We start from the raw sequence: 21217 nt of genomic DNA, 5'->3' as shown, positions 1-21217 counted from the left end.
CCAGTCCCTGAGCTCCTGCTGCTGCACCCACAGATATGTACAGCAAGCACTGATACCTTTTTAGTCGGTGGGATTGCCTTGTGATCACCTTTACTAAATATCTACAACCAATCTGATTATATCCTATTTTTGTTTTTTTTTCAATGTTGAAATTAAAATCTAGTAGCAGCCTTCTCATTTCTTTGTGTTTTGTGCCGTTTTACAGGCCCACAGGGGAGGACGGCTCCGAGGCAGATGAGGGACGGGTCCCAGGACGGTCCGTCGGCGGTGGAGCTGGCCATCCTGGAGTCCCTGAAGAGTCCACACCAGTCTCCAATGGAGCATTTCCTCCTCAGCCTTGTTCCTGCTCTGGAGAGCAGCTGGTCCTTTTTATTCCTGTCTCTCTGTAAATTCTTATATTTTATATATTTATGTTTAATGTTTTTCTGTTTGAGAATTTTAATATTATTTCAAATAAATTTTTACAATGACTAATGTCTCAGTTCTACTACACAGCAAATGTTGGCACACGACTTGACACATGTAGAATTTATTATTATACTAATGACAAAATATACTAATACAGTGGGATGCAAAAGTTTGGGCAACCTTGTTAATATACATTATTTTCCTGTATAAATCGTTGGTTGTTACAATAAAAAATGTCAGTTAAATACATCATACAGGAGACACACACAGTGATACTTGAGAAGTGAAAAGAAGTTTACTGGATTTACAAAAAAGTGTGCAATAATTGTTTAAACAAAATCAAGCAGGTGCATAAATTTGGGCACCACAAAAAAAGAAATGAAATAAATATTTAGTGTATATCAATGTGTGTGTCTCCTATATGATATATGGGGTGCCTTTGTCTGGACGTGCTTCCCATCCAGAGCTGCACAGCACAGAGGAAAGTTTCAGCGCTCCTGGAATCCCTCTGTGATGGACCGCCAGTCTCCAGGTGAAGGCACAGCCATGAAGTCGTCCACTAGACAGTCCCAGATGGCCGTCGCTACCTGGGGGATGATCTGACACACCGACTCTGAAACTGAACGCTTGGTCCTGAAGGAGTCCCCGGTGACAAGGAACCTGGACAAAATTGTTCAAAATTAGTATTATGTGTACTGCAGTTACAAAATGACAACATTATTCAAATTCCAAAATACTTTTGTGATGTCAGATTTAAATCACAAAACTTAAATCTTACATGAAACATTTTGTAATTATAAGGATAATTACAAAATGTATATTAGATAATATCTAAAACTGTTGTGTTTTGTTTTAACTTTAACATATCATAATTTGATTGGTAGCAACTTTCACAACTACAGTGAGCCAATCACTCATAATTCCTAAACATGTCAATCAGGTAGGAATGAAGTAAGACATTAATAGAAATAAAGAGTTGTATGTTGACATGTAGCCCTTTCCTTGCTTAAATCATTAATATTTTTGAAAAATTAATCTGTGATAAGACAGCTTATCAAGATAGAACCATGTAACTAAAGATGAACCAAACTGTTCAGTTTTATCTAACTCTGTTTTAATAAAGGCTGGTGACCCCTGTTATAGAGTCTGACAGCTGCAGGGATTATATACAAATATTCAACTATCCCAGAATTAAACCAGGTCTAAATAAAAAGGAGTGAGTATCACTACAAAGGTTAACTCAGTGGTCCTAATGCTACAGTTTGATATCAGCAAACACCGAGCGCATACATTGATGTGACACCACAGCCATGCTATCATTGCAAACACTGATAACAGCATAAATCGAATTAAATCGGGACTTGATGAGAGCTTCTGAGTATCACTATAAATATTATAAACAGTCGTCTCTGTACCACAGTTTGCTATGAGTAAACACCGAGAGCATTCACTGTTAGCATAGCACATCCATGTTAGCAGTGTATAAATGGATGGTTTAGCATATATTAGCACAGGTATCAATAAAGGACTACCGTATTAAATACTTTTACTAACCTCAGGCAGATGGACAGGCGCTCTGCAGGTGGGATTGAGCGCCTGTAATTGGTGTCTAGGCGGGCGATGCTGGGACCGACGAGGGAAAGCAGGTCCTCAAACTGGCCGGTGATATCTCTGGAATCGGCCGTCATCCAGGCGCAGCTCCTGGAGCAAATGGTGAAACTCACCAAACTGCTCACGCCTCTGGAGGACCTGATGGACCCAGGTACAGCGAGGACGTCTTTTATGCCGCTGCTCTGCTCTCCACAGTACATAGAGAAGGGAGACTCTCTTCAAGCGCTAGCTCGACAGCTGCCATCTTGCAAAGATACCGGTCTGACACAACTTCCTCCAACATTCCTCCCACATTTCCGGTTCACGCGCGTCAAAATATCATATTTTGACGCGCTATGGATTTTTCTTGGACACGCTTTGAGACGCGAATGTGCACGCGTCAAATTAGGGGCGTTTGGGGCGTTTTGTTCGCGTCCATCGCGTTCGGTGTGAACACACCGTTAGAGCGTGGACTGAGTGGCGGACTTGTGTTCTTCGGGCTGGTGGATCTTCATGTGTGATTTCAAACAGTGGCTCTGAGTGAAGGCTTTCTCGCATAATGTGCACTGATACGGTCTCTCTCCATTGTGGATCCTCATGTGAATCTTCAGGTGTGCCTTGCGAGAGCACGCCTTCCCACAGATCTCACACACAAACTGTTTGATGCCCGCATGGATCTTGACGTGGGAGTTTAGGGCAGCCCTTTGTTTAAAAAAGCGTCCACATATGGTGCAGCCGTATGGAGCCTCACCACTGTGCACTCGCAAGTGTTTCTTTAGTTCGCCGTTGCTCACAAAACCTTTATTGCATGTGACGCAGACAAAAGGCTTCTCGTTGCTGTGCGTCTTCAGGTGAGCCTTCAGGGTCTGATTTGTCGTGAAGGTTTTGCAGCAGATGTGGCAGAGGTACGGTTGGTCTCTGGCTGTGTGAATCTTCTCATGAGTCTTCAAAGACCATTGAAGTCTGAATTGCTTTCCGCAGATGTGGCAGCAATACTGCCGCTCACCAGTGTGAGTCAGCTTGTGTCGGCTCAAAGCCCTGCGATCAGAGACAGACTTACCACAAATCTTACAGTGGTATCGCTCTTTCCTGGTGTGGGTTTTGGTGTGAGCTGTGAGCTGTCCCTTAAGAACAAATGATTTGGGGCATATATCACATTGGTATAGTTTCTCCTCCACATGAATCGAACGGTGAATCCTCAGGGCAGACATTCGAGGAAAGGTTTTGCTACAAACGTTACATTTGAACAGCTTGTTTGCTGTGTGAAAAGACACATGGCTCCGGAAGCTCTTTCTGGAGTAGAAAGACTTCCCGCAAATTAAACACTTGTAAGTTTTTTGGTAATTTTGAAGATGTTCCTTCAACTTTTCCACAGAGTCCAAAGTCTTTCCACAAACTCCACAAACACTCTGCGGCTCATCCACATGACTCCAGATGTGTCTCATCAAACTGGCCAGGTGAGTGTACCCAACTCCACAAACTTTACAGGAAACTTTACCCTTAAACCTCTTTATCCAACACTTGGCTACTTGCTTCTTTTTTGTTTGTTTTTCTTTTTTTGCTTTTGGCAGTTGCGGCTTGGGATCAGGTTTCCAGTCATCGTCTCCATCCAACATCTCATCTTCATTCATGCCATCACTGGAGTTAACTTCGCTGTCACTGGCATCTTCTTCAGTTTGCAGGTCCTGGTTTTCTGATGTTGAGTTGGTGGCCAGAACGTCGACTGTGGTGTCATCGTCATGCTCAGTTGGGCTGCCGAGGAACATAAATTTGTAGTTACTTTGTGCAAATTCGAAATGACTTTAAGACAAAGTCTTAAGTGTTCACTGAATCCCAGTTACAGTGGTCCCTCGTTTATTGTGGGAATTACATTCTAAAAATAACCCACAATAGGTAAAATTCGCAAACTGGTAAGCTTTATTTTTTACAAATATTATAGATGTTTTAAGGTTGTAAAACCCCTCACTACACACTCTGTAGACTTTTCTCAGACAGGCATGAACATTTTCACACTTCTTTCACACACTTTCACACAAAGTTCAAACCTTTGTAGAAAAATAAGTCCAGTATTATAGAATGAAACCAAAGATCAAACCCTGTTTTCAGGTGCAGAACATACGAATAGAGCAGCTGCCAGAGAACTCAACATTAATGAATCAATGGAAGAAGAATGAGTTGAGTAAAGTTTGACTTATCTGACTGTTTGGTTTTTGTTTGTTTTTTTGCTTAATGCACCTTATAATCCGGTGAGCTTTATGGTCTGAAAAATACGGTAACTTCTATCCTCCTTTAGCTTGTCCAGAAGTCCAACTTTTTGTGCATCTTCCTCTGCCTTTTGGGTGCTACTGCAGGTGCCTTTGACGTCGATACTGTTGTGTTTGCTTTCTTCTGCTAGTAAAGATTTATGTAAATTTGACAAGCTGAACACATCCTGTACTGTACTGGAGACATGGTACGAGATTGATTGACAATGGTTTACAGTCGATCAGGACATAGAACAAAATGCGCTGCGAAAAAAAAAAAGCATGCAAAATTGCGCCCGAAAAAATCCGTGAAACAGCGAGGCCGCGAAAATGAAACGCATTATAGTGAGGGACCACTGTAATAAAATCTGAAAAAACACTTGATATTTAATGGGCTTGGTTTTTAGTCACATGTTGTTGCAAAACAAAAATTTGCACAAAAAAAGGATAAGAGTTTTCCTCCCAGGAAAGCATATCTTGCTCTACAACCTTTATATACCTTTCAGCTTTCATAGTTCCTTCCAAAACAAGCACACTGCCAATACCGTGTGCACTTATGCACCCCGTTACCATCAGACAACCTGGCTTTTGAACTGAACGCTGATAACACGATGGATGGTCTCCCTGGCGGCCGCAACGTTCATGATCACCAACAATAATATTACATTTGGACTTCTTTGAATGACTCTTGGCCCACAGGACACGATGGCACCTCTGGGCCATGTTCAAATATGACTTATTTTTGCATGACGGAGCTTTAGCTAGTATCTGCAGATGGCACGGAGGATTGTGTTAACTGACATTGTCTGAGGGCCCCAGAGATCACTGGGATCCAATAAAGGTCATCTGAATTGTCCCTTACAAACTGAGACATTTAACGTCTAACACTCAAAACGGCAGCTTTATTTGCTGTGAAACACGAACGCTAAAAGCAGGAAACAAAACACAAAACTAGGAAACTAGGAGATTAGACTAGATCTTAGACTTATATATCTTAATTAATTAATTAAATTGCTGAAAAATTTCCACCTGTAAAACTGTAAATTGCAAATTCTAGAGCCATTTTCTTTTCTCAGATTTTGCCATCTTTAATTTTCAGTTGACTCCTGTTAGTAAAATGACGTATGCATTTCTTTATATTAATTAATCTAATTAAGCATAATAATCAAGTAAGTTATGGTGTCATCTGGATACAATTGATTTTTTTTTCATGCTGTTCATTTTCTTTTTTATTGTTTCAGAAGATGTTTTTGTAAAAGCCTTTGTAAAAAAAAAAATATCAGTAGCAAATCTCTTTAATTTCAGTTGTTTTATCAGTTTTTTAAATTACCTGGAAAGCAGTTTAGCTTTAACACTTCTTAGTGCCTCGGCATCACTGGACGGTGGGTCGACATTTGTCTGTAAAGAGTGAAGGGTCTTCTCTTCCTCCTTCCCTGTCTGTAAGGGTTAGTTCCACAAATTATTTTTACAAATTTATTTACAAAAACAACAAAAATACAAGTTTAGATTAGATTTTTTAAATTCAACCGTCTTTTCAAAAATTCTCTTCTTCTAGTCAACCCACAACTACAGACATTTACAAGCCAGTAAGAACCATATTTCAGATGTTACTTCCTTGCTAGAAAATCACCTGACTCAAAAATATCGACAAGCTAGGAGTAAAGCAGATTGTGAAAGCTGCTGCTCTACAGAAAAGCAGAAATCATGTGCTAACAAATGTAAATGTTGTGTCAAAATGTCTCATATGAATTGTCTATAACTGCTTCAACCTACCTTTGGCCTAATGTAGAGGGCCGAGTTTCCAACAGCATTGATGGCGTTGTAGATCGCCTCTGGAGTTCTTGGCTCTATTTGCAACAGCTGGAGCCTTTTGTGTGAGCTTGATATGAGAAAGTCCAAAGGTTCTTCAGAGCCCAGCTGAGGGAAGGTGGACCTCAGCAGCTCCAGGAAGTCGTCCTCTTGTAGACCACGAGGACACGTCAGATTCTGCACCGGATATTTCTTAAACACTGAAATAAAAAGAGTTCAACCTTTGATGGATCTAAAACCTGAAAGAAACTAACAGTTATTTAACTAGCAATTTAACTAACAGTTAAATAACAGGTAAATAGTTATTTGACTAACAGTTATTTAACAGTTATTTGAGTCTATAAAACAAAAGACAACAAAAAAAAAAAATTAGCAGAGTGATCAACCACAGTCCAAGAAGACCTAATTAAACAACTACTGGTCACTGAGAGGTTTTGTAAACTTGCATTAACATAAATCAGTGACAGGACTCACACAAACACACTTCTTTGTAACTTATTAAGGCTTCAGCTACACCAGCCTAGAGACTCCCTGGCAGCTTCTGGTTGCTAGGTAAAAATGTGCATTCCCTGACTAGTTGCTAGTTATCCAAAATCAGTTGCTACACCTTCGATTTCCTTGTAATTGCTTTGGAGTTTTGCCTAGCGATTTCTGATAACCTCAGGCAACCACTTAGTAACCAGCTGTGGAATATATACAGTGATGTGGAAAAGTGTTTACCCCCTTCCCGATTTCCAGCTCTATGGTAAATGGCCTGTATTCGTATAGGGCTTTACTAGTCCCTAAGGACCCCAAAGCGCTTTACACATCCAGTCATCCACCCATTCACACACACATTCACACACTGGTGATGGCAAGCTACATTGTAGCCACAGCTACCCTGGGGCGCACTGACAGAGGCGAGGCAGCCGGACACTGGCGCCACCGGGCCCTCTGACCACCACCAGTAGGCAACGGGTGAAGTGTCTTGCCCAAGGACACAACGACCGAGACTGTCCAAGCCGGGGCTTGAACCAGCAACTTTCCAATTACAAGGCGAACTCCCAACTCTTGAGCCACGATCGCCCATCTAAATGACGGTGTTGTTATTAAGGGGAAAAATGGTCTGCAAGTCAGAGTTCCAACACAAAAACCACTGCTGAGCAAAAGGTACATCTCAGTTTTGCCAGAAAACATCTTTATGAGACTGTGGCATGACATCAAAAAGGCTGTTCATGCTCGAAAACCCTCCAATACAACTGAATTACAACAATTCTGCAAAGATGAGTGAGCCAAAATTCAGCGCTGTTAAAGACTCTTTGCAAGTTATCAAGAACATTTGATTGCAGTTGCTACTAAGTGTGGCCCAACCAGTTACTAGGTTTAGGGGAAATCATTTTTTCACACATTTTGTATTTTTTTTCTCCCTTAATAATAAACACCTTCATTTAGAAACTGCATTTTGTGTTCACTTGTGTTATCTTTGTCTAAAACTATGTTTGATGATCTGAAACATTCAAGTGTGACAAACAAAAAATATCATATCAAGAAAGGGACAAACCCCTTTTCACACCACTGTACATATATTTTTATTTAGCAATCATAGTTTGCCAGTCTCTAGGACTAATCGACTAATCATTTTAGCTCCATAATGAAGAACATGACCGTACCAGTGTTCGAGAGCGTGTCAATCTCAGAGTCCTCAAGGATGCGGATCCGGAAATCTATAGGAGTCTTTGCGTCATTGTATTTCACCCTATCAAACGCAAACACGCAGAGAAGAAGGAAAATACATTTTTTAATGGCTTTAATTGGCTGAAAGTGTCACAGCATTGTGTTTTCAATTTTTACAACAAAACGTGGCCAAAATGTATGACTGGCTCTAGGTTTGGTGCAGCAGTGCTATACGTCTTTAGAGCCAGCAAATACACAAGAGCGCACAAGTGATGCCCTCTTTAGTTTGATTACCTTTTTTTTTTTACACTTTATTTTTATTGACAGTCCTGTATATCTTTTACAAAACATTCAGACCCCCAACAAGCACAGAGCATCTAGCCTAACAAACAAAAAAAAGACATATCCCTTTATGGTACAATCAGATCAAATAGGTGAATTACAGAAATGACACATGGTACCAGAAATTATAATATTTTTCCATTTAAGTAAAGATCCCATTTTTTCCAGTATTTCTCAAATTTATCGGCAGCAAGTCTTAGTGAGAAAGTCAGTCTCTCCGTTGTGTAAATTTCCTTGATAATGCCTATCCAGTCCAAGAATGATGGTGGATCCACGTTTAGCCATTTGCGAGTTATGGCTTTCTTTGCACCAGCCAAAAGTATCAATAAAAGATATTTGTCTGAATTCCTCAGTCCTTGTGGCAAATCACATAGATACAACACAGTGAAATCAGGGGCCAAGTTCAAGCCCATCACAGTATTGATTTCTTTGATCACTACTAGCCAATAGGGGACAATCTTAGCACATTCCCAAAAAATCTGAAAATGTCCTGCAGATACACATCCACAGTTTCTCCAACGCTGAGCCTTGTCGGGGTCTTTACTTTGATTACTCTTAGCATTATGCGCGACAAAAAAACGCACTGTGTTTTTCCATGCAAATTCCCTCCATAGACCTGAGCTCGAGGTCATTACCACAGCCTTACATATATTGAACCAGTTGTTGTCATGTATTATTATTTCAGCCTCTTTTTCCCATCTAGCTTTGATATATGTTGTGTCATTATTCCTACATCTTTGTAAACATTTGTATAATCTGGATATGTGTTTCTTTGGTGCATTCCCCTTACAAGAGTCAATGAAGATTTTAACCAAGCCCGTGTCCTCCCCTTCTAGGAATTTTATGTTTCTGTCGTAATGGTGCCTCAGCTGGAGGTATCTAAAGAAATCCTGTCTTTCCAAGTAAAAACTTCTCTGGAGTTGCTGGTAGTCTTTTAGTACATTTTTATCTGTAATCTTCCAGTAGCCTGTTATACCCTTATGTGACCACTGTATAAATCTCTTATCCATGTCTGCAGGTGCAAAATCTGAATCGTAAGCAGGCCATCGTAACGTCCGGGCACTTTTTTCAGTTTTCTTATATTTGAGTATCCTATGCCATATCTCTATGGGCACTTTCATTAGTGCCGGGAGCAGGTCTGCATCTATATGTCCTTTAATGAGTGGTTGATCTCCAGGCAGTGATTGAAGCGGTGTCTCACAGTAGGATTGATCTATCTCTTTCCATTTAGCCTCACACATTGGATCACACCACCCAATCATCACTCGTAACTGTGCAGCCCTATAATAGTCCTCAAGACATGGCAGAGTGAATCCACCTTTGTCCTTTTGCAGTTGTAACGTCTGAAATTTTATTCTTGGTTTTTGTTTGGCCCAAATAAAATTACAAAACGCCTTTTTCGGCATCAAGACTGACAGCTACTGATTCGATATTTTTCATTTTATTTATTAGATGGAGAGCCCGCCTCATGTTATCATGAGTTTGCCTATTTCGAACAAAACCTGTTTGATCTGTATCCGTTAGTTCTGAAGTTATAAATTCCAACTGTTTAGCTAATATTGTTGCAAATATCCCATAGTCGATATTCAAGACTGATACGGGTCTATAGGAACCACATTCTGTTCTATTTTTACCCGGTTTGGGAATTACTGAAATAACTGCTCGTTTCCAGGATGGTGGTATCTCCCCCCCTGTAAGCACATGGTTAAAGCAATCCCTCAGCAGAGGGGCGTTACTAGATCTCTGAAGTGTTTATACCACTCTGCCGGGTAGCCATCCTCACCGGCCATCTTATTACCTTTCAATTTTGAAATGGCCTTGTTAATCTCCTCCGCAGTTATTGTTTGTATATCTTTTATTTTGTTCTGTTCCTATCAATGGTAAATCAAGTGAGGAAAGAAATACATTAACAGAGGGCACATCTATCATGTGTGGTTCTGCGTACAGTCGGGTATAATAGGTCACAAAAGATTATTTTATGCTTTTCGTGTCATGACATATCTTATCATTTGCTGGGTTTTTAATTTTCTGAATAAATCTGTCAGCCTGCTGTTTCCGTATCCTCCAAGCAAGGAGTCTCTTAGATTTGGGACCATTTTCATAATAATTCTGCTTAATGAGTTTAGCCCTTTTCTCTATTTGGTCATCATATAACCTATTTAATATCTGTTGTGTTTCTTTAATTTTTCATATGTTCTGATTCTAGGCGTTTCAGTCTCGTAGTAAGGTCTTTTAGATACTTCTCTTTTTCCTTTTTTTTTTATATGAGGACCACAAAATTAGCTTCCCTCTAAGAACTGCCTTCACTGCATCCCATAAAATACTAGGAGAAATATCACCATTGTTATTGTACTCCATGTATTCCTTAAATTCTTTTTTTACAAACTTTTTGAATTCTACATCATTTAGTAGACTAGTATTAAGCCTCCATAAAGTCTCTTTGCGATCTGAATCCAAATGGAGTGTCAGGTACACCCCTGCATGGTCCGAAATATCTCTCACCCCTATATCACAATTTATAATTCTAAGCTTATCAAAGTGTCACATAAAAAAATAGTCCAGTCTTGAATACATATGGTGGGAATGTGAAAAAAAAGGTATATTTCTTTTCCAGTGAGTGTGCATCCCTCCACACGTCAACCAACCCCAATTCCTTAAGCATTCTTTTAACATATACTGCTTCTGGTTAGTTTGATTACCTTTTGATATATTTTGCTCGATCAGCTGATGGTTTTGCAGGGTTGGATCTGGAGTTGTCATCTTGTTTCTGGAGAAACAGACACAGCAGAAAAATATCTCAAACTTCACCATTATTAGCCAGCAAGTGTTTAGTTTCCCCAACAGAAAAAAAAACATGCCCCAACTGACATAACATTTCATCATTTGAAAGCTTTAGCTTCCAAATGATGGAAAAACTCTATGGAAAAACTTACACAATTGCAAAAAATCTCCTGGACTGAACAAACAACCCTAAATGTGTAAAAAATGTGTTACCCTGTTGATATAACAATGCCAGATGAATATGCACTAATTGGTAAAAATACAACCCAATTGGTATGAAAATAATCAGAACATGTATGAACAGGCAAAATTATTGAATATTTATTCTGAAAATGCCATAAGAGACCCATCAACAAACGGATCAGACTTCCAACCGTCAGAGAGGTGAAAACATGGCAAGAGGGGGTCATATCTGTTCTGCAAGATTGCTTTGAATGCACAAATTGGGATATGTTTTGAGAAGTTGCTACATACTCAGACGCCGTGGACCTGGAGGAGTACACAACCTCAGTGACCAGCTACATCAGCAAATGCATTGAGGATGTCACTGTGTTCAAGACCGTCATCATCTATGCAAACCATAAACCCCGGTTTTCTGCAAAGCTACGCAACCTGATGAAAATCAGAGACTCTACCTTTAAGTCCAAAAATAGAGAAGTTTACACTGCAGCCAGAGCAGACCTATCACAGGCCATCAAAGAGGCAAAGCGGCAGTATGCAGATAAGATCAACACACATTTCACAAGTACAAAGGATACTCGGTGCATGTGGCAGGGCATCCAAACAATCACGGGCTACAAGCCAACACCTCCGGTAGGGGTGGGCGATATAAACGATATACGATAGAAACTATATAAGTTTGGCCAACGATAGAGATTTTGACTATACCGCTCTATCGCGATAGCGCATGTTGATGACATCATCAAGCTGCGCCTGTTTTGGTTGAAAGCATCGCAGCGGCTACAACCATTATCATCTGCAAATTATGCCGGATGACAGTCATGGCAAAGAGATGAAGCACTTTTGAAATACGGGGAAAGCCAAAAACTGCGCTTCCTCCACTCCCGTAACATTGATTCATTAATGTTGAATTCTCTCGCAGCTGTTCTATTCCCATGTTGTTGCAGTATATTAATAACTAACCTTGTATTGTGGATGAATAATCTCAGTTGTTCTCCTGACTGAAGTTTGGCCCGTGTATAGCATCCTGCCATGCGATTGCATTTGTCCCTGACCACCCGAATCCCTCACGTTAACTTTTATCGCGTGGAAAAAAAGTTGGCGTTCATCCTCCAGCTTCACTGTGCTAATGTTATGCTAACATAGTTGTGTCGCTAGCAATCACGTAGCACAACATTATATACCAGGTAGTCCAACTTCAGTAACCCTGCAAACGCCACTGCTGTTTAGTTTTCTGTCTTCATTTATGTTGGAAGTGGTAGCGGAGCTGTACGTTTTAATTAGTTTCAAAAATCTCTCAGTCAGAACATGGTATATCATGTTTAGGTGGAAGCTAGCGAGCTAACTTCCTGTTAACTTGTAACTCCGTTAAATTTAATAAATTCTGTTTTCATGGATGCATGAATGTTAAACTTAATTGTTACACCTGGTAAAGCAGCAACGCTGATGATTTTATTAAAGATGAAAGAATTTAGACCGTTTTTAGCTCTCAGTGTTCGTTTGACTTTGGGACCTGAAGCGGATGGAGTTTTGGACCCAGATTACTCCGTGAAGCTCCTCACTACGGCAGCTGTACTGCTCTGACAAGCCATCAAGCAGTGCGGCTTACCAAAGTTGTACTAAAACATTTTTTAACAAGATTTCTGCACGCCAAAATCAGTTCGAGGTCAGTAAGCACAACCAGAATTCTTACATAAGGCACACCTCGAGTTTTGAGAAAATTAAAGGATTTTAAGTGTGCCTTATAGTGTGGAAAATACGTTATACAGAAGAAAAGACTACATCGCGATATATATCATTACCGCACGTGCTTCAAATTATATCGCGATATGGATTTTAGGCCATATCGCCCAGCCCTAACCTCCGGCATGCAGCAGTGATCCCTCACTGCCGGACCAACTAAATGACTTCTTTGCACGTTTTGAGGCAGAGAACAAAGAGTCAGCAAGGAAGATGCCCCCCTCCCCCAATGACCAAGTACTCTGTTTGAACACAGCAGATGTCAGGATGACACTTCAACACCTGGTGGACTGGTGTCAGAATAACAACCTGTCTCTAAATGTTCAGAAGACTAAAGAGATGGTTGTTAACTTCAGGAAGAGGTCAGCGACCCACACCCCACTGCACATCAACAGATCTGCTGTTGAGATGGTCAACAGTGTGAAGTTCCTGGGTGTGCACATATCAGCTGACCTCTCCTAGAACCTGAACACCACCACCATCATGAAGAAAGCCCAAACACGTCTTCACTTTCTTAGGAAACTGAAGAAGGCCAGTCTCCCTCCTCTCATCATTTTACCAGGGAACCATTGAGAGCGTCCTGCTACATCACTATCTGGTACGGGAACTGCACCCTCGCTGAAAAGAGGTCTCTGCAGCGGATAGTGAGGACAGCTCCCAACTATGGCAGACACATCATCCGACGTGAGAACAGCATAGTGAAGGACACTTTCCACCCCTCACATGCACTGTTCTCCCTCCTTCCATCTGGCAGATGGTTTTGCAGCATCAAAACCGTAACGACCAGACACTGCAAGAGCTTCTTCCCCCAAGCAGTCAGAGCCCTCAACTCACTACCACAAAAGGACTGATATATACATACACCCTTATGAACACCATACAATACTCATTAAAAGACTCAAAAAAACAACAAAAACTTCCACAAATCCACTACAAACTGGACCTGAAAACAACATGCTTATTTGCACTCAGTCACATAATTCTGAACACACATCTAAATTATACTATCTTTGTTTATCGTACAGTTAATATTGTATAGTTACCATTATAATATTGTAAAGAATTGTATAGTTAGTAATTAGTACCATTTTTATGCCTTAATTTTACCGAAATTTAGCATACTATTTATTTGTAATACCTAGTTTTGTATCTCTTCGAAATATATCCTTTATATATTTATAAATGCACCATGGGGGGCTTAGGGTGAAACAGCATTTTGGTACACTGTATACTTTGTATATTGACAATAAAGCTCTTGGATCTTGAATCTTGAAGAGAATGCAGTCCTTCCCAACAAAACATCACTCCACAAGTGTCAAAATGCCTCTTATGAATTGTTTAGAACGGTATCAACCTACCTTCGGTCTGATGTAGAGGGCCGAGCTTCCTGCAGTCTTGATGGCCTTGTAGATCACCTCTGGGGTCCTTGGCTCTAGTTGCAAAGGCTGGAGCCTCCTGTTTGTGCTGGATGTAAAAAAGTCCAAAGGTTCATCAGAGCCTAGCTGAGGGAAGGTGGACCTCAGCAGCTCCAGGAAGTCGTCCTCCTGTAGACCAGGAGGACACCTCAGATCCTGCACCGGACATTTCTTAAACACTGAAATACAAAGAAGTCATTGTGAAATCGTGAAACCAATAAAAACATTGTGAAACCAAGAAAAAAAAAGGCACTTTCATGATCATTTGTAAAACCTAAGAGTCCACCTTGAGGTCCTGAAATAACGATGAATGTCACTCTGAAACAGTTTGCTGGGCCTCTTTACATTCAAACACATTTAATATTGGTAAGAAAATAAAAAAAAAACATATCTGAAAAACAAAGAACATGAAGTATACCAAGGTTAGAGAGTATTTCAGTCTGGGAATCCTCCAAGATGCGGATCCGGAAATTTGGAAGGGTCTGCGTGCCTCCAGTCACAGCTTTGCTGGGCCTCTTCACTTCAAACTGATCACAGAAACAAGTTTATTTACAGATAATCTCTTGATAAAAGCTCAAAATATACATTAGACAACAAACAAAATAGAACTGAGAAGTCTGCACACTCTGACTTCTGGCCTGGTTAGATACAAACTGAACCACAAAACATGACTAAAAAGCATTGATGCATACTCAATCATCCAGGTAAGGAAATACCAAAAAGTTGACTCTGTTCAGATGATTAGAATCGACATTTCGGGATGAATAAAAAAGGTGAATGTCTTTGCTGTTATTTAACTCGAGTGAAAAAAATGGTTCACCATCCCTTTATCCTAATGGTAAATACAAAAAAAAAAAAAAACACTTAAAAGTTTAATTCTAGCCCTTCTGAGTGGGATGTAGACTCACGATTTTAGCTACTAGTGCCTGTGTTTGAAAGTGAGATTTCCTGAAACAGTAGCGGTAACATCTATTCTTGCAAAAATAGGGAACCACCTATGCGCCTTATGACGCAATCAACTTTAATTTAATGCACGTGTAAAAAAAAATGCAGAGAAATCAATTATTTTTCAACAATAATTAAATTACAAATTAATTAAAATAAATAGATTCAACATCTTTCTTCAACAGAATTGCAGACTGCACAGATGGTACCTTCCCAAAGGAAAAAGTACTATAGCTTACTAGGGTATATTAAACTTAATGGTTACTATATGCAGTAATGGACTTCTATACATTTTACATCACATTAAAACTCTGGGTGTAAGATTCAGATAATTATTTATTAAAAGCTAGACGTTTTAAATGAGAATAAGAAAGAAAAGTATGTCTTTGTGCCCCCTTTTCCCTGTTCATGCCCTACCTGCCCCCTTGGCTAAACTTTGCTAGATCCGCCCCTGCACAGTTACCAGCCGTCAGCTGCGTAGAAAAAGATCCTGGTGTAGAAAGTAATATTAAATAAATTCTAGCAACAGCTTATCAAGCTTAACGTGCTGCTGTTGTTTAGCCGCTGGTTTCCTCTTTCTGGTGTAAAGTGGGTCGAAAACAAACAAGAGAGACGGAGTCACGACAGAAAAGCCGATCAGCTGATCATTAATCAGTTTCATGACTGAAGTAGCAGCAGGGGAGGGAGGGAGGGAGAGAGAAGAGGCAGTCGCTCCATATATCGGTTGTTAAGCTTAACGCTGGAATGCTTCACAAACATTCAGAGATGAACTTACACACTTGCTTTACTTCTCTCTGGGATAACTTTCTCAGAGATGAAGTGCCGGTTTGGTAGCGAGGCTACAAATGCTCGACCAGACTCCCGAGAGGTCTCACATTTCACAGCCACTATGAGTTACCCCATGTCGCAAGTTTTGTGAGGTGCTTTCGTGATATTTAATGGATCGGATTACATTTTTAATTTCTCTCCGATATCCGATCCAGTAATTTAGATCAGTATCGGACCGATACGATACATAATATCAGATCGTTCCATCGTTACTCATAACATTAGCTAACTCAAACTATTAGATCATGGGTAGGGAGCGTTAGTCCTCAAGAGCTGGTGTCCTGCAGGTTTTAGATCTCACCCTGGGTCACTACACCTGAATCAAATGATTAGTTCATTACCAGGCCTCTGGAGAACTTCAAGACATGTTGAGGAGCTAATCTAGCCATTTGAATCAGCTGTGTTGGATCGAGGACACATCTAAAACTGCAGGACACCGGCTCTCAAGGCCTGGAGTTTCCTACCCCTGTATTAGATCCTTAAAATCAAACCTCCGTCAATCTTTTGATCCATTGGGGTGTGGTAAGCCATCAAACGCCCCTATTTGAAAATAAGGATATTACATGAAATTGCTTGTATGGCCAAAAATGGGTAAATGATGTAATTTGTAAAATCAAAATCAAAACCAAAACAAAAAAAACCCCATTAAAAACTATAATTTTTATGTGTTGAGTTTCGAATGAAAGCAATTTTAGCCATTTTTTGCCATGACAGAGGCAAGAACAATGTTTAGTGAATATATTTTTGATGTATTTAAGAAGCTGAAAGTTATTAAAGCTGAAAAAAATCAAGACCCTTTCATTCCACTTGCATTAACACAGCAAAAATGGTAATAAATAAATAAATAAATAAAAGTGAAGTGGCTACAAATGGCCAGCACAAAGCCCAGAGGCTTAATGCATAAAATGTATAAAAATCTTATTGATTACAGGGTAATACATTAATGTTAATAGCAACTCTAAGCTTTTAATTTTGAAGTTTCAAGTATAAAACAATGCTGTTACATTTACACTGTAATGTTTTACTGTAAGTATGGACATGGAAACAAGTAAACAACATTTTGAAATAACTTTAATTGGAATTCTGTACACTGAAAAAAACAACAACAACCCAACAACACATAAAAAAACAAAAAAAACCCCCAAATAGCCAGTTCCTTCATCTCTCCATTAAATGTCAAACATCGCATTGACCCGTAATCCCTGCTCGTCAGCACATGCTTTTAAAAAGAGCTCCATGTCCTCTGCAAACTGAAAAACAAACAGGAAGAAGTCCCTCTACACAAAAACACTGCAGATGACAGGCCAGGCAAACATCTATTGATCTGTTTGAATGCCTCCTCATTAGGGCTGGGCTATATCATACCGTTCACGGTAATACCGGTGTAATGTTGGGCAACGATAAGAAAATGAAACATCGTGACAGAATATGGGTAAAACGTGCATGCGCAGTGCCTTTGTTTACATACGCACATGGCGGCGACGCAGAATGAGAAGAGCGAAAGTGGATCGTTAAATGAAACAGATGAACCAGAATTATTTTGTAAAAATTCTGCAACTTCAATGGTGTGGAACTGGTTTAGCTTTCATCCGTCAGATACACAACAAAGCACTATTTTTGGTAGAGCATGCTGCATGTTGATGGTTTTTTTTTTTTGCACTAATAAAGTTGAGGAGTTGTAAAGTATTTTGTCTAGTGTCAATTATATCGTTATCGAAAATTTTCAAATGTATATCGTGATAAATATTTTTGGCCTTTTTTTTAAGAAGACTAAGACCACAGTGAGGGCATTTCATTTTCATGGACTTCATTTAGCACAGAGGGTAGAGCATATGCATGGTCTACCGAAGATTCAGAAAATGGTTTAGATGCTGGAGAGAAGACATTGAGAGGGCGACGGGGCTTCTTGGAGAGTGCAGCGAGAGAGATGCGGGGCACCTTGGAGAGTGCAGTGGGGAGCAGTCCTGATAGTGGTGGCTGACTAGCTATTGAAACATGTTGACATGACAATAAATGCCTTGCCATATCCCCACGCCGTATGATTGTCATGTTACAGACAGGACAGTGAAAGTGTCCTGTTGTCCTACATGGTAGCCTGCACCGGCATATCATTTTGTCTGTAAGAGAGAAAAAAAACACATGTAATTTAAATGTAGTTATATGGAATGCAATCAATTTATCTAATAATCAGAGTGTACATGTTAAGAAAAATATCCAAGCCATCCTCAATAATGAAAGCAAAATGGTGTGGATCACAAGAGCTGTCAAGAAATGTAGTGAACACGAACAAAAAATGTATTTAATGAAAACACATTTTTCTCTTGCTGATGAATGCACTGAACTGTACAATGTGAAAAGCAACTTTTAACTCAACAAAGAGAATGCAGAAGTCCTAAAAAGAAGTGCATATTTATAACTTTAACTATAAGGTATATATAATACTAACATACCTTTAAAAGGCAAAGCATTTTTAATGTGTCCATTTATATGCTCCTCAATCACTGCCCTGACAGTAGGGCTGAAATTGGGGCACAGAGGGCAGTGAAAGAGTCTTCTGCAACATGTTGTGCATTCCTGCAATTCTGGCTTTAAGGCAGAATTCCAAATTGATATGTGCATCTAAAACAGAGAAAAACAGATAAACACCGTATACACATTTAGGTTCAGGTTTTAGCCGAAATAACACGTTACAGTTAGCATGTAAGAGATTTGGGGAGAAAATTCTTTACAAAAAAATAATTTACAAGACACTTTTATTTGTGACATATGTATCTATTGACATATAATAGACAATTTAACCGAGGCTAACTAAAATCTGGGCAACAAAAAAGCAGATGTAATGTAATAACCCTGATTTGAAAATGTAGGGAGTACAAAGTACATGTCATGCTAAAATGTAAGAAGCAGAAGTATAAAGCAGGCACAAGAAAGTGTAGCAGTAAAGTACAGATACCAGAAACTTCTACTCAAGTACAGTAATGACGTATTTGTACTTTGTTACTTTCCATCTTTGATGCCAACAAAAAAATCATATTCTAACGCAAAATGTGTATTTTTTGCCATCTCGCCCACAGAAGCCCTTAATCCAGCTCTCTTACTTTAACCAGGGCCCGTAAACAGACATATCTGTGTGTTTCTCTGCCATGGAGCACGATAAAAAAACCCAAAATTTAAAAATGCCCGTTGCTGTAACGCAAAGTGCCAACGTGATCAATGTAAGCAAACTAAATGATTCCTAGAGTTATGAAATTGCTAACGTCAAATTTATATATGAAAGACTCTGTCCCAACCTTTACGATCCACTTGCAAGGTTTCCACTGTATCCATGCAGGTCACGTATTTCTGCCTACTGTGGAGGTCACGTGTTTCCGCCTACTGTGGAGGTCACGTGTTTCCGGTTACTGTGGAGGTAATATGGCACTCCACAGCGGCTGCAGCCAGACCCTTCTCCGGCTATCTTTTTAAGTCACGGTGCCATTTGATGGATTTGTTTGGCAATACAATTGGTAGAAAAGACTCAAAAAGGTAGGTCAATTTCAGTGAAATTGACCTACCTTATTGAAATGATATAGGGCCTCAAAATGTACTCTACCAATTGGTTGACCAGAACATTAATTAAAAACCTTGGAGAATACATTCAGATGACCTTCAGGTGGATCTAGAGAGCTAAGTTATAAGATTTGAACTGAAGGCTGCTTGAGGTAATTACAGCTTATGTAGACACACTTAGTAATATATCTAAATACTTAATCGGTTTTGGACTGTGTTGCATTTCTGCCAGGTTTTCACTTTATGTCTCAACTCAAACTAATTAACAGCCAATTACTGCAAAATTTTTAATTTTCAGTATAAATCACACGAGAGCTGACTTGAATAATTTTAAGTTTTGACATTTTCACATATCTAAGATAGATATGTGAATTTCAAACCTTACAGGTATTTGATGATCTGGTTCCTTAAATTGTTCTTCATGCTGTGTGGAGCTTGTGTCTGGTTGCACAAATGGCATCTCCACCCCCTCCTCTTCCACATTATCGTACACCGGGAGACCTGAGTTCACAGTGTCCTTCACATCTAGACACAGAAAGTCAGTTTTAACACAGCAATGTTTGAGTTTTACATCAGAGGACTGTTTGACCACTAAAGTAAATTTTTACAACATCTGCATACACTTCTACAATTTTATGCGTGCACTGAAGCAAAACCCAATTTAACCTAAATTTCACAGCAGGAAATTGCTGAGCTCTAAACAAAAACATACACTTTGCCTTCTTATATGCTGTTTATTGTTGCACAGCTGTGCTGAGCGCAGCTGTAACTGTTCTGTTAGCATCTTTGTATCACTACACCCTGTAAGAGGTGCAAGCTGATGCATTTTGTTGCATTTTTTAATGTCTTTAACTCACTAAAATAAAGGCTTTTTACTACAAACTCAATTCTAAAAATGTTGGAATTCTACATCAAATATGAATAAAACAAAATGCAGTTCATTTGCAAATCTCATAACTTCGAACCAGCACTCTAACACTCAGAGCGCTTCCAACTCCTCTTTTACTTCTACTTCATCTGCTTTTGTCACTTCAGTTACTTGTACTGCTGGTGTTTTTTGTATTTTACAACACAAAATCTCTAATGCAAAACCTCCTCACAAACACACCTGACTGCTGCGTGTGATGCTCATTCTCCTCGAGACTGGCTTCCATCATTACGTCACAGCTGTGCAGCTCTGGTATCAACTCTTTAAAAATAAAACACTTTTTTTTTTTTTTTTTTTTTAATTAAGAGGGCCTAGAAATCAAAAAAAATATTTATAGTGAAATATTCATGATAAGGTAAATGTAAAACAGATTCCGAGGTGGTTAGCTGTTTTGATCTTTTGACCTTCACTAAGTCTGTACGTTTCTCCATTAAGTGCTGTGTAGAGAATGTGAAAGTGACCAAAAGCACCCAATTCACAAAAATCTTTATGTTTACGTCAGATGTTTTGATCTTTTTCTTTGCCAGTTAGTGAGTATAAATGTGTAATTTGGTAAAGAAAGTTCGGAACACCCATAACCATAACTTTGCTGACCTCTTCTCTCAAGCTTGACCCGAGGCTGCAGGAGCTCCAGCAGTCTCCTCTGCCGGTCGATCTCCTGCCTGAAGCCCGCGACCTCCTCCTCGTAGTCGGCTATCGTCCTCTCGACCACTGCTAAGATCTCCCGGGCGGCTGTGCTCAGTTTCTCAGTGATGATTCCTCTCAGTATGTCGCTCTTGGACATGTTAGCGACGCCGTCGAGTGGC

General features: G+C 39.7%; 1 protein-coding gene across 3 annotated transcripts in view; it reads right to left on the bottom strand.

Moving 5' to 3' along the window:
* Window positions 1-513: 513 nt before the first annotated feature.
* The window catches only part of LOC146390006 (uncharacterized), a 21857-nt gene continuing 1153 nt past the window's right edge, over window positions 514-21217 (bottom strand). The window contains exons 1-13 of one of the 3 annotated variants that reach the window (XM_084923106.1): window positions 21006-21217; window positions 20592-20672; window positions 19869-20008; window positions 18385-18553; window positions 17873-18051; window positions 14580-14688; window positions 14105-14340; window positions 10745-10812; window positions 7700-7785; window positions 6015-6250; window positions 5572-5678; window positions 1963-3750; window positions 514-1068 (exon numbers count right to left, since the gene is read on the bottom strand). The exon at window positions 21006-21217 is cut by the window's right edge and continues 1153 nt beyond it. In XM_084923106.1, the coding sequence (XP_084779232.1) occupies window positions 2460-3750; window positions 5572-5678; window positions 6015-6250; window positions 7700-7785; window positions 10745-10812; window positions 14105-14340; window positions 14580-14688; window positions 17873-18051; window positions 18385-18553; window positions 19869-20008; window positions 20592-20672; window positions 21006-21217 (2914 nt within the window). In that variant the 3' untranslated portion in view covers window positions 514-1068; window positions 1963-2459. The remainder of the gene's footprint in view (window positions 1069-1962; window positions 3751-5571; window positions 5679-6014; window positions 6251-7699; window positions 7786-10744; window positions 10813-14104; window positions 14341-14579; window positions 14689-17872; window positions 18052-18384; window positions 18554-19868; window positions 20009-20591; window positions 20673-21005) is intronic. The other 2 variants (XM_084923104.1, XM_084923105.1) reach the window with 2 other exon arrangements.

This window comes from Perissodus microlepis, chromosome 3 (genome assembly GCF_051167445.1).
Source record: "Perissodus microlepis isolate ML-2025 ecotype Zambia chromosome 3, ASM5116744v1, whole genome shotgun sequence".
Classification (NCBI taxonomy): Eukaryota; Metazoa; Chordata; class Actinopteri; order Cichliformes; family Cichlidae; genus Perissodus; species Perissodus microlepis.
The sequence above is the reverse complement of the archived record's forward strand: the minus strand, read 5'-3'. Positions and strand labels throughout refer to the sequence as shown.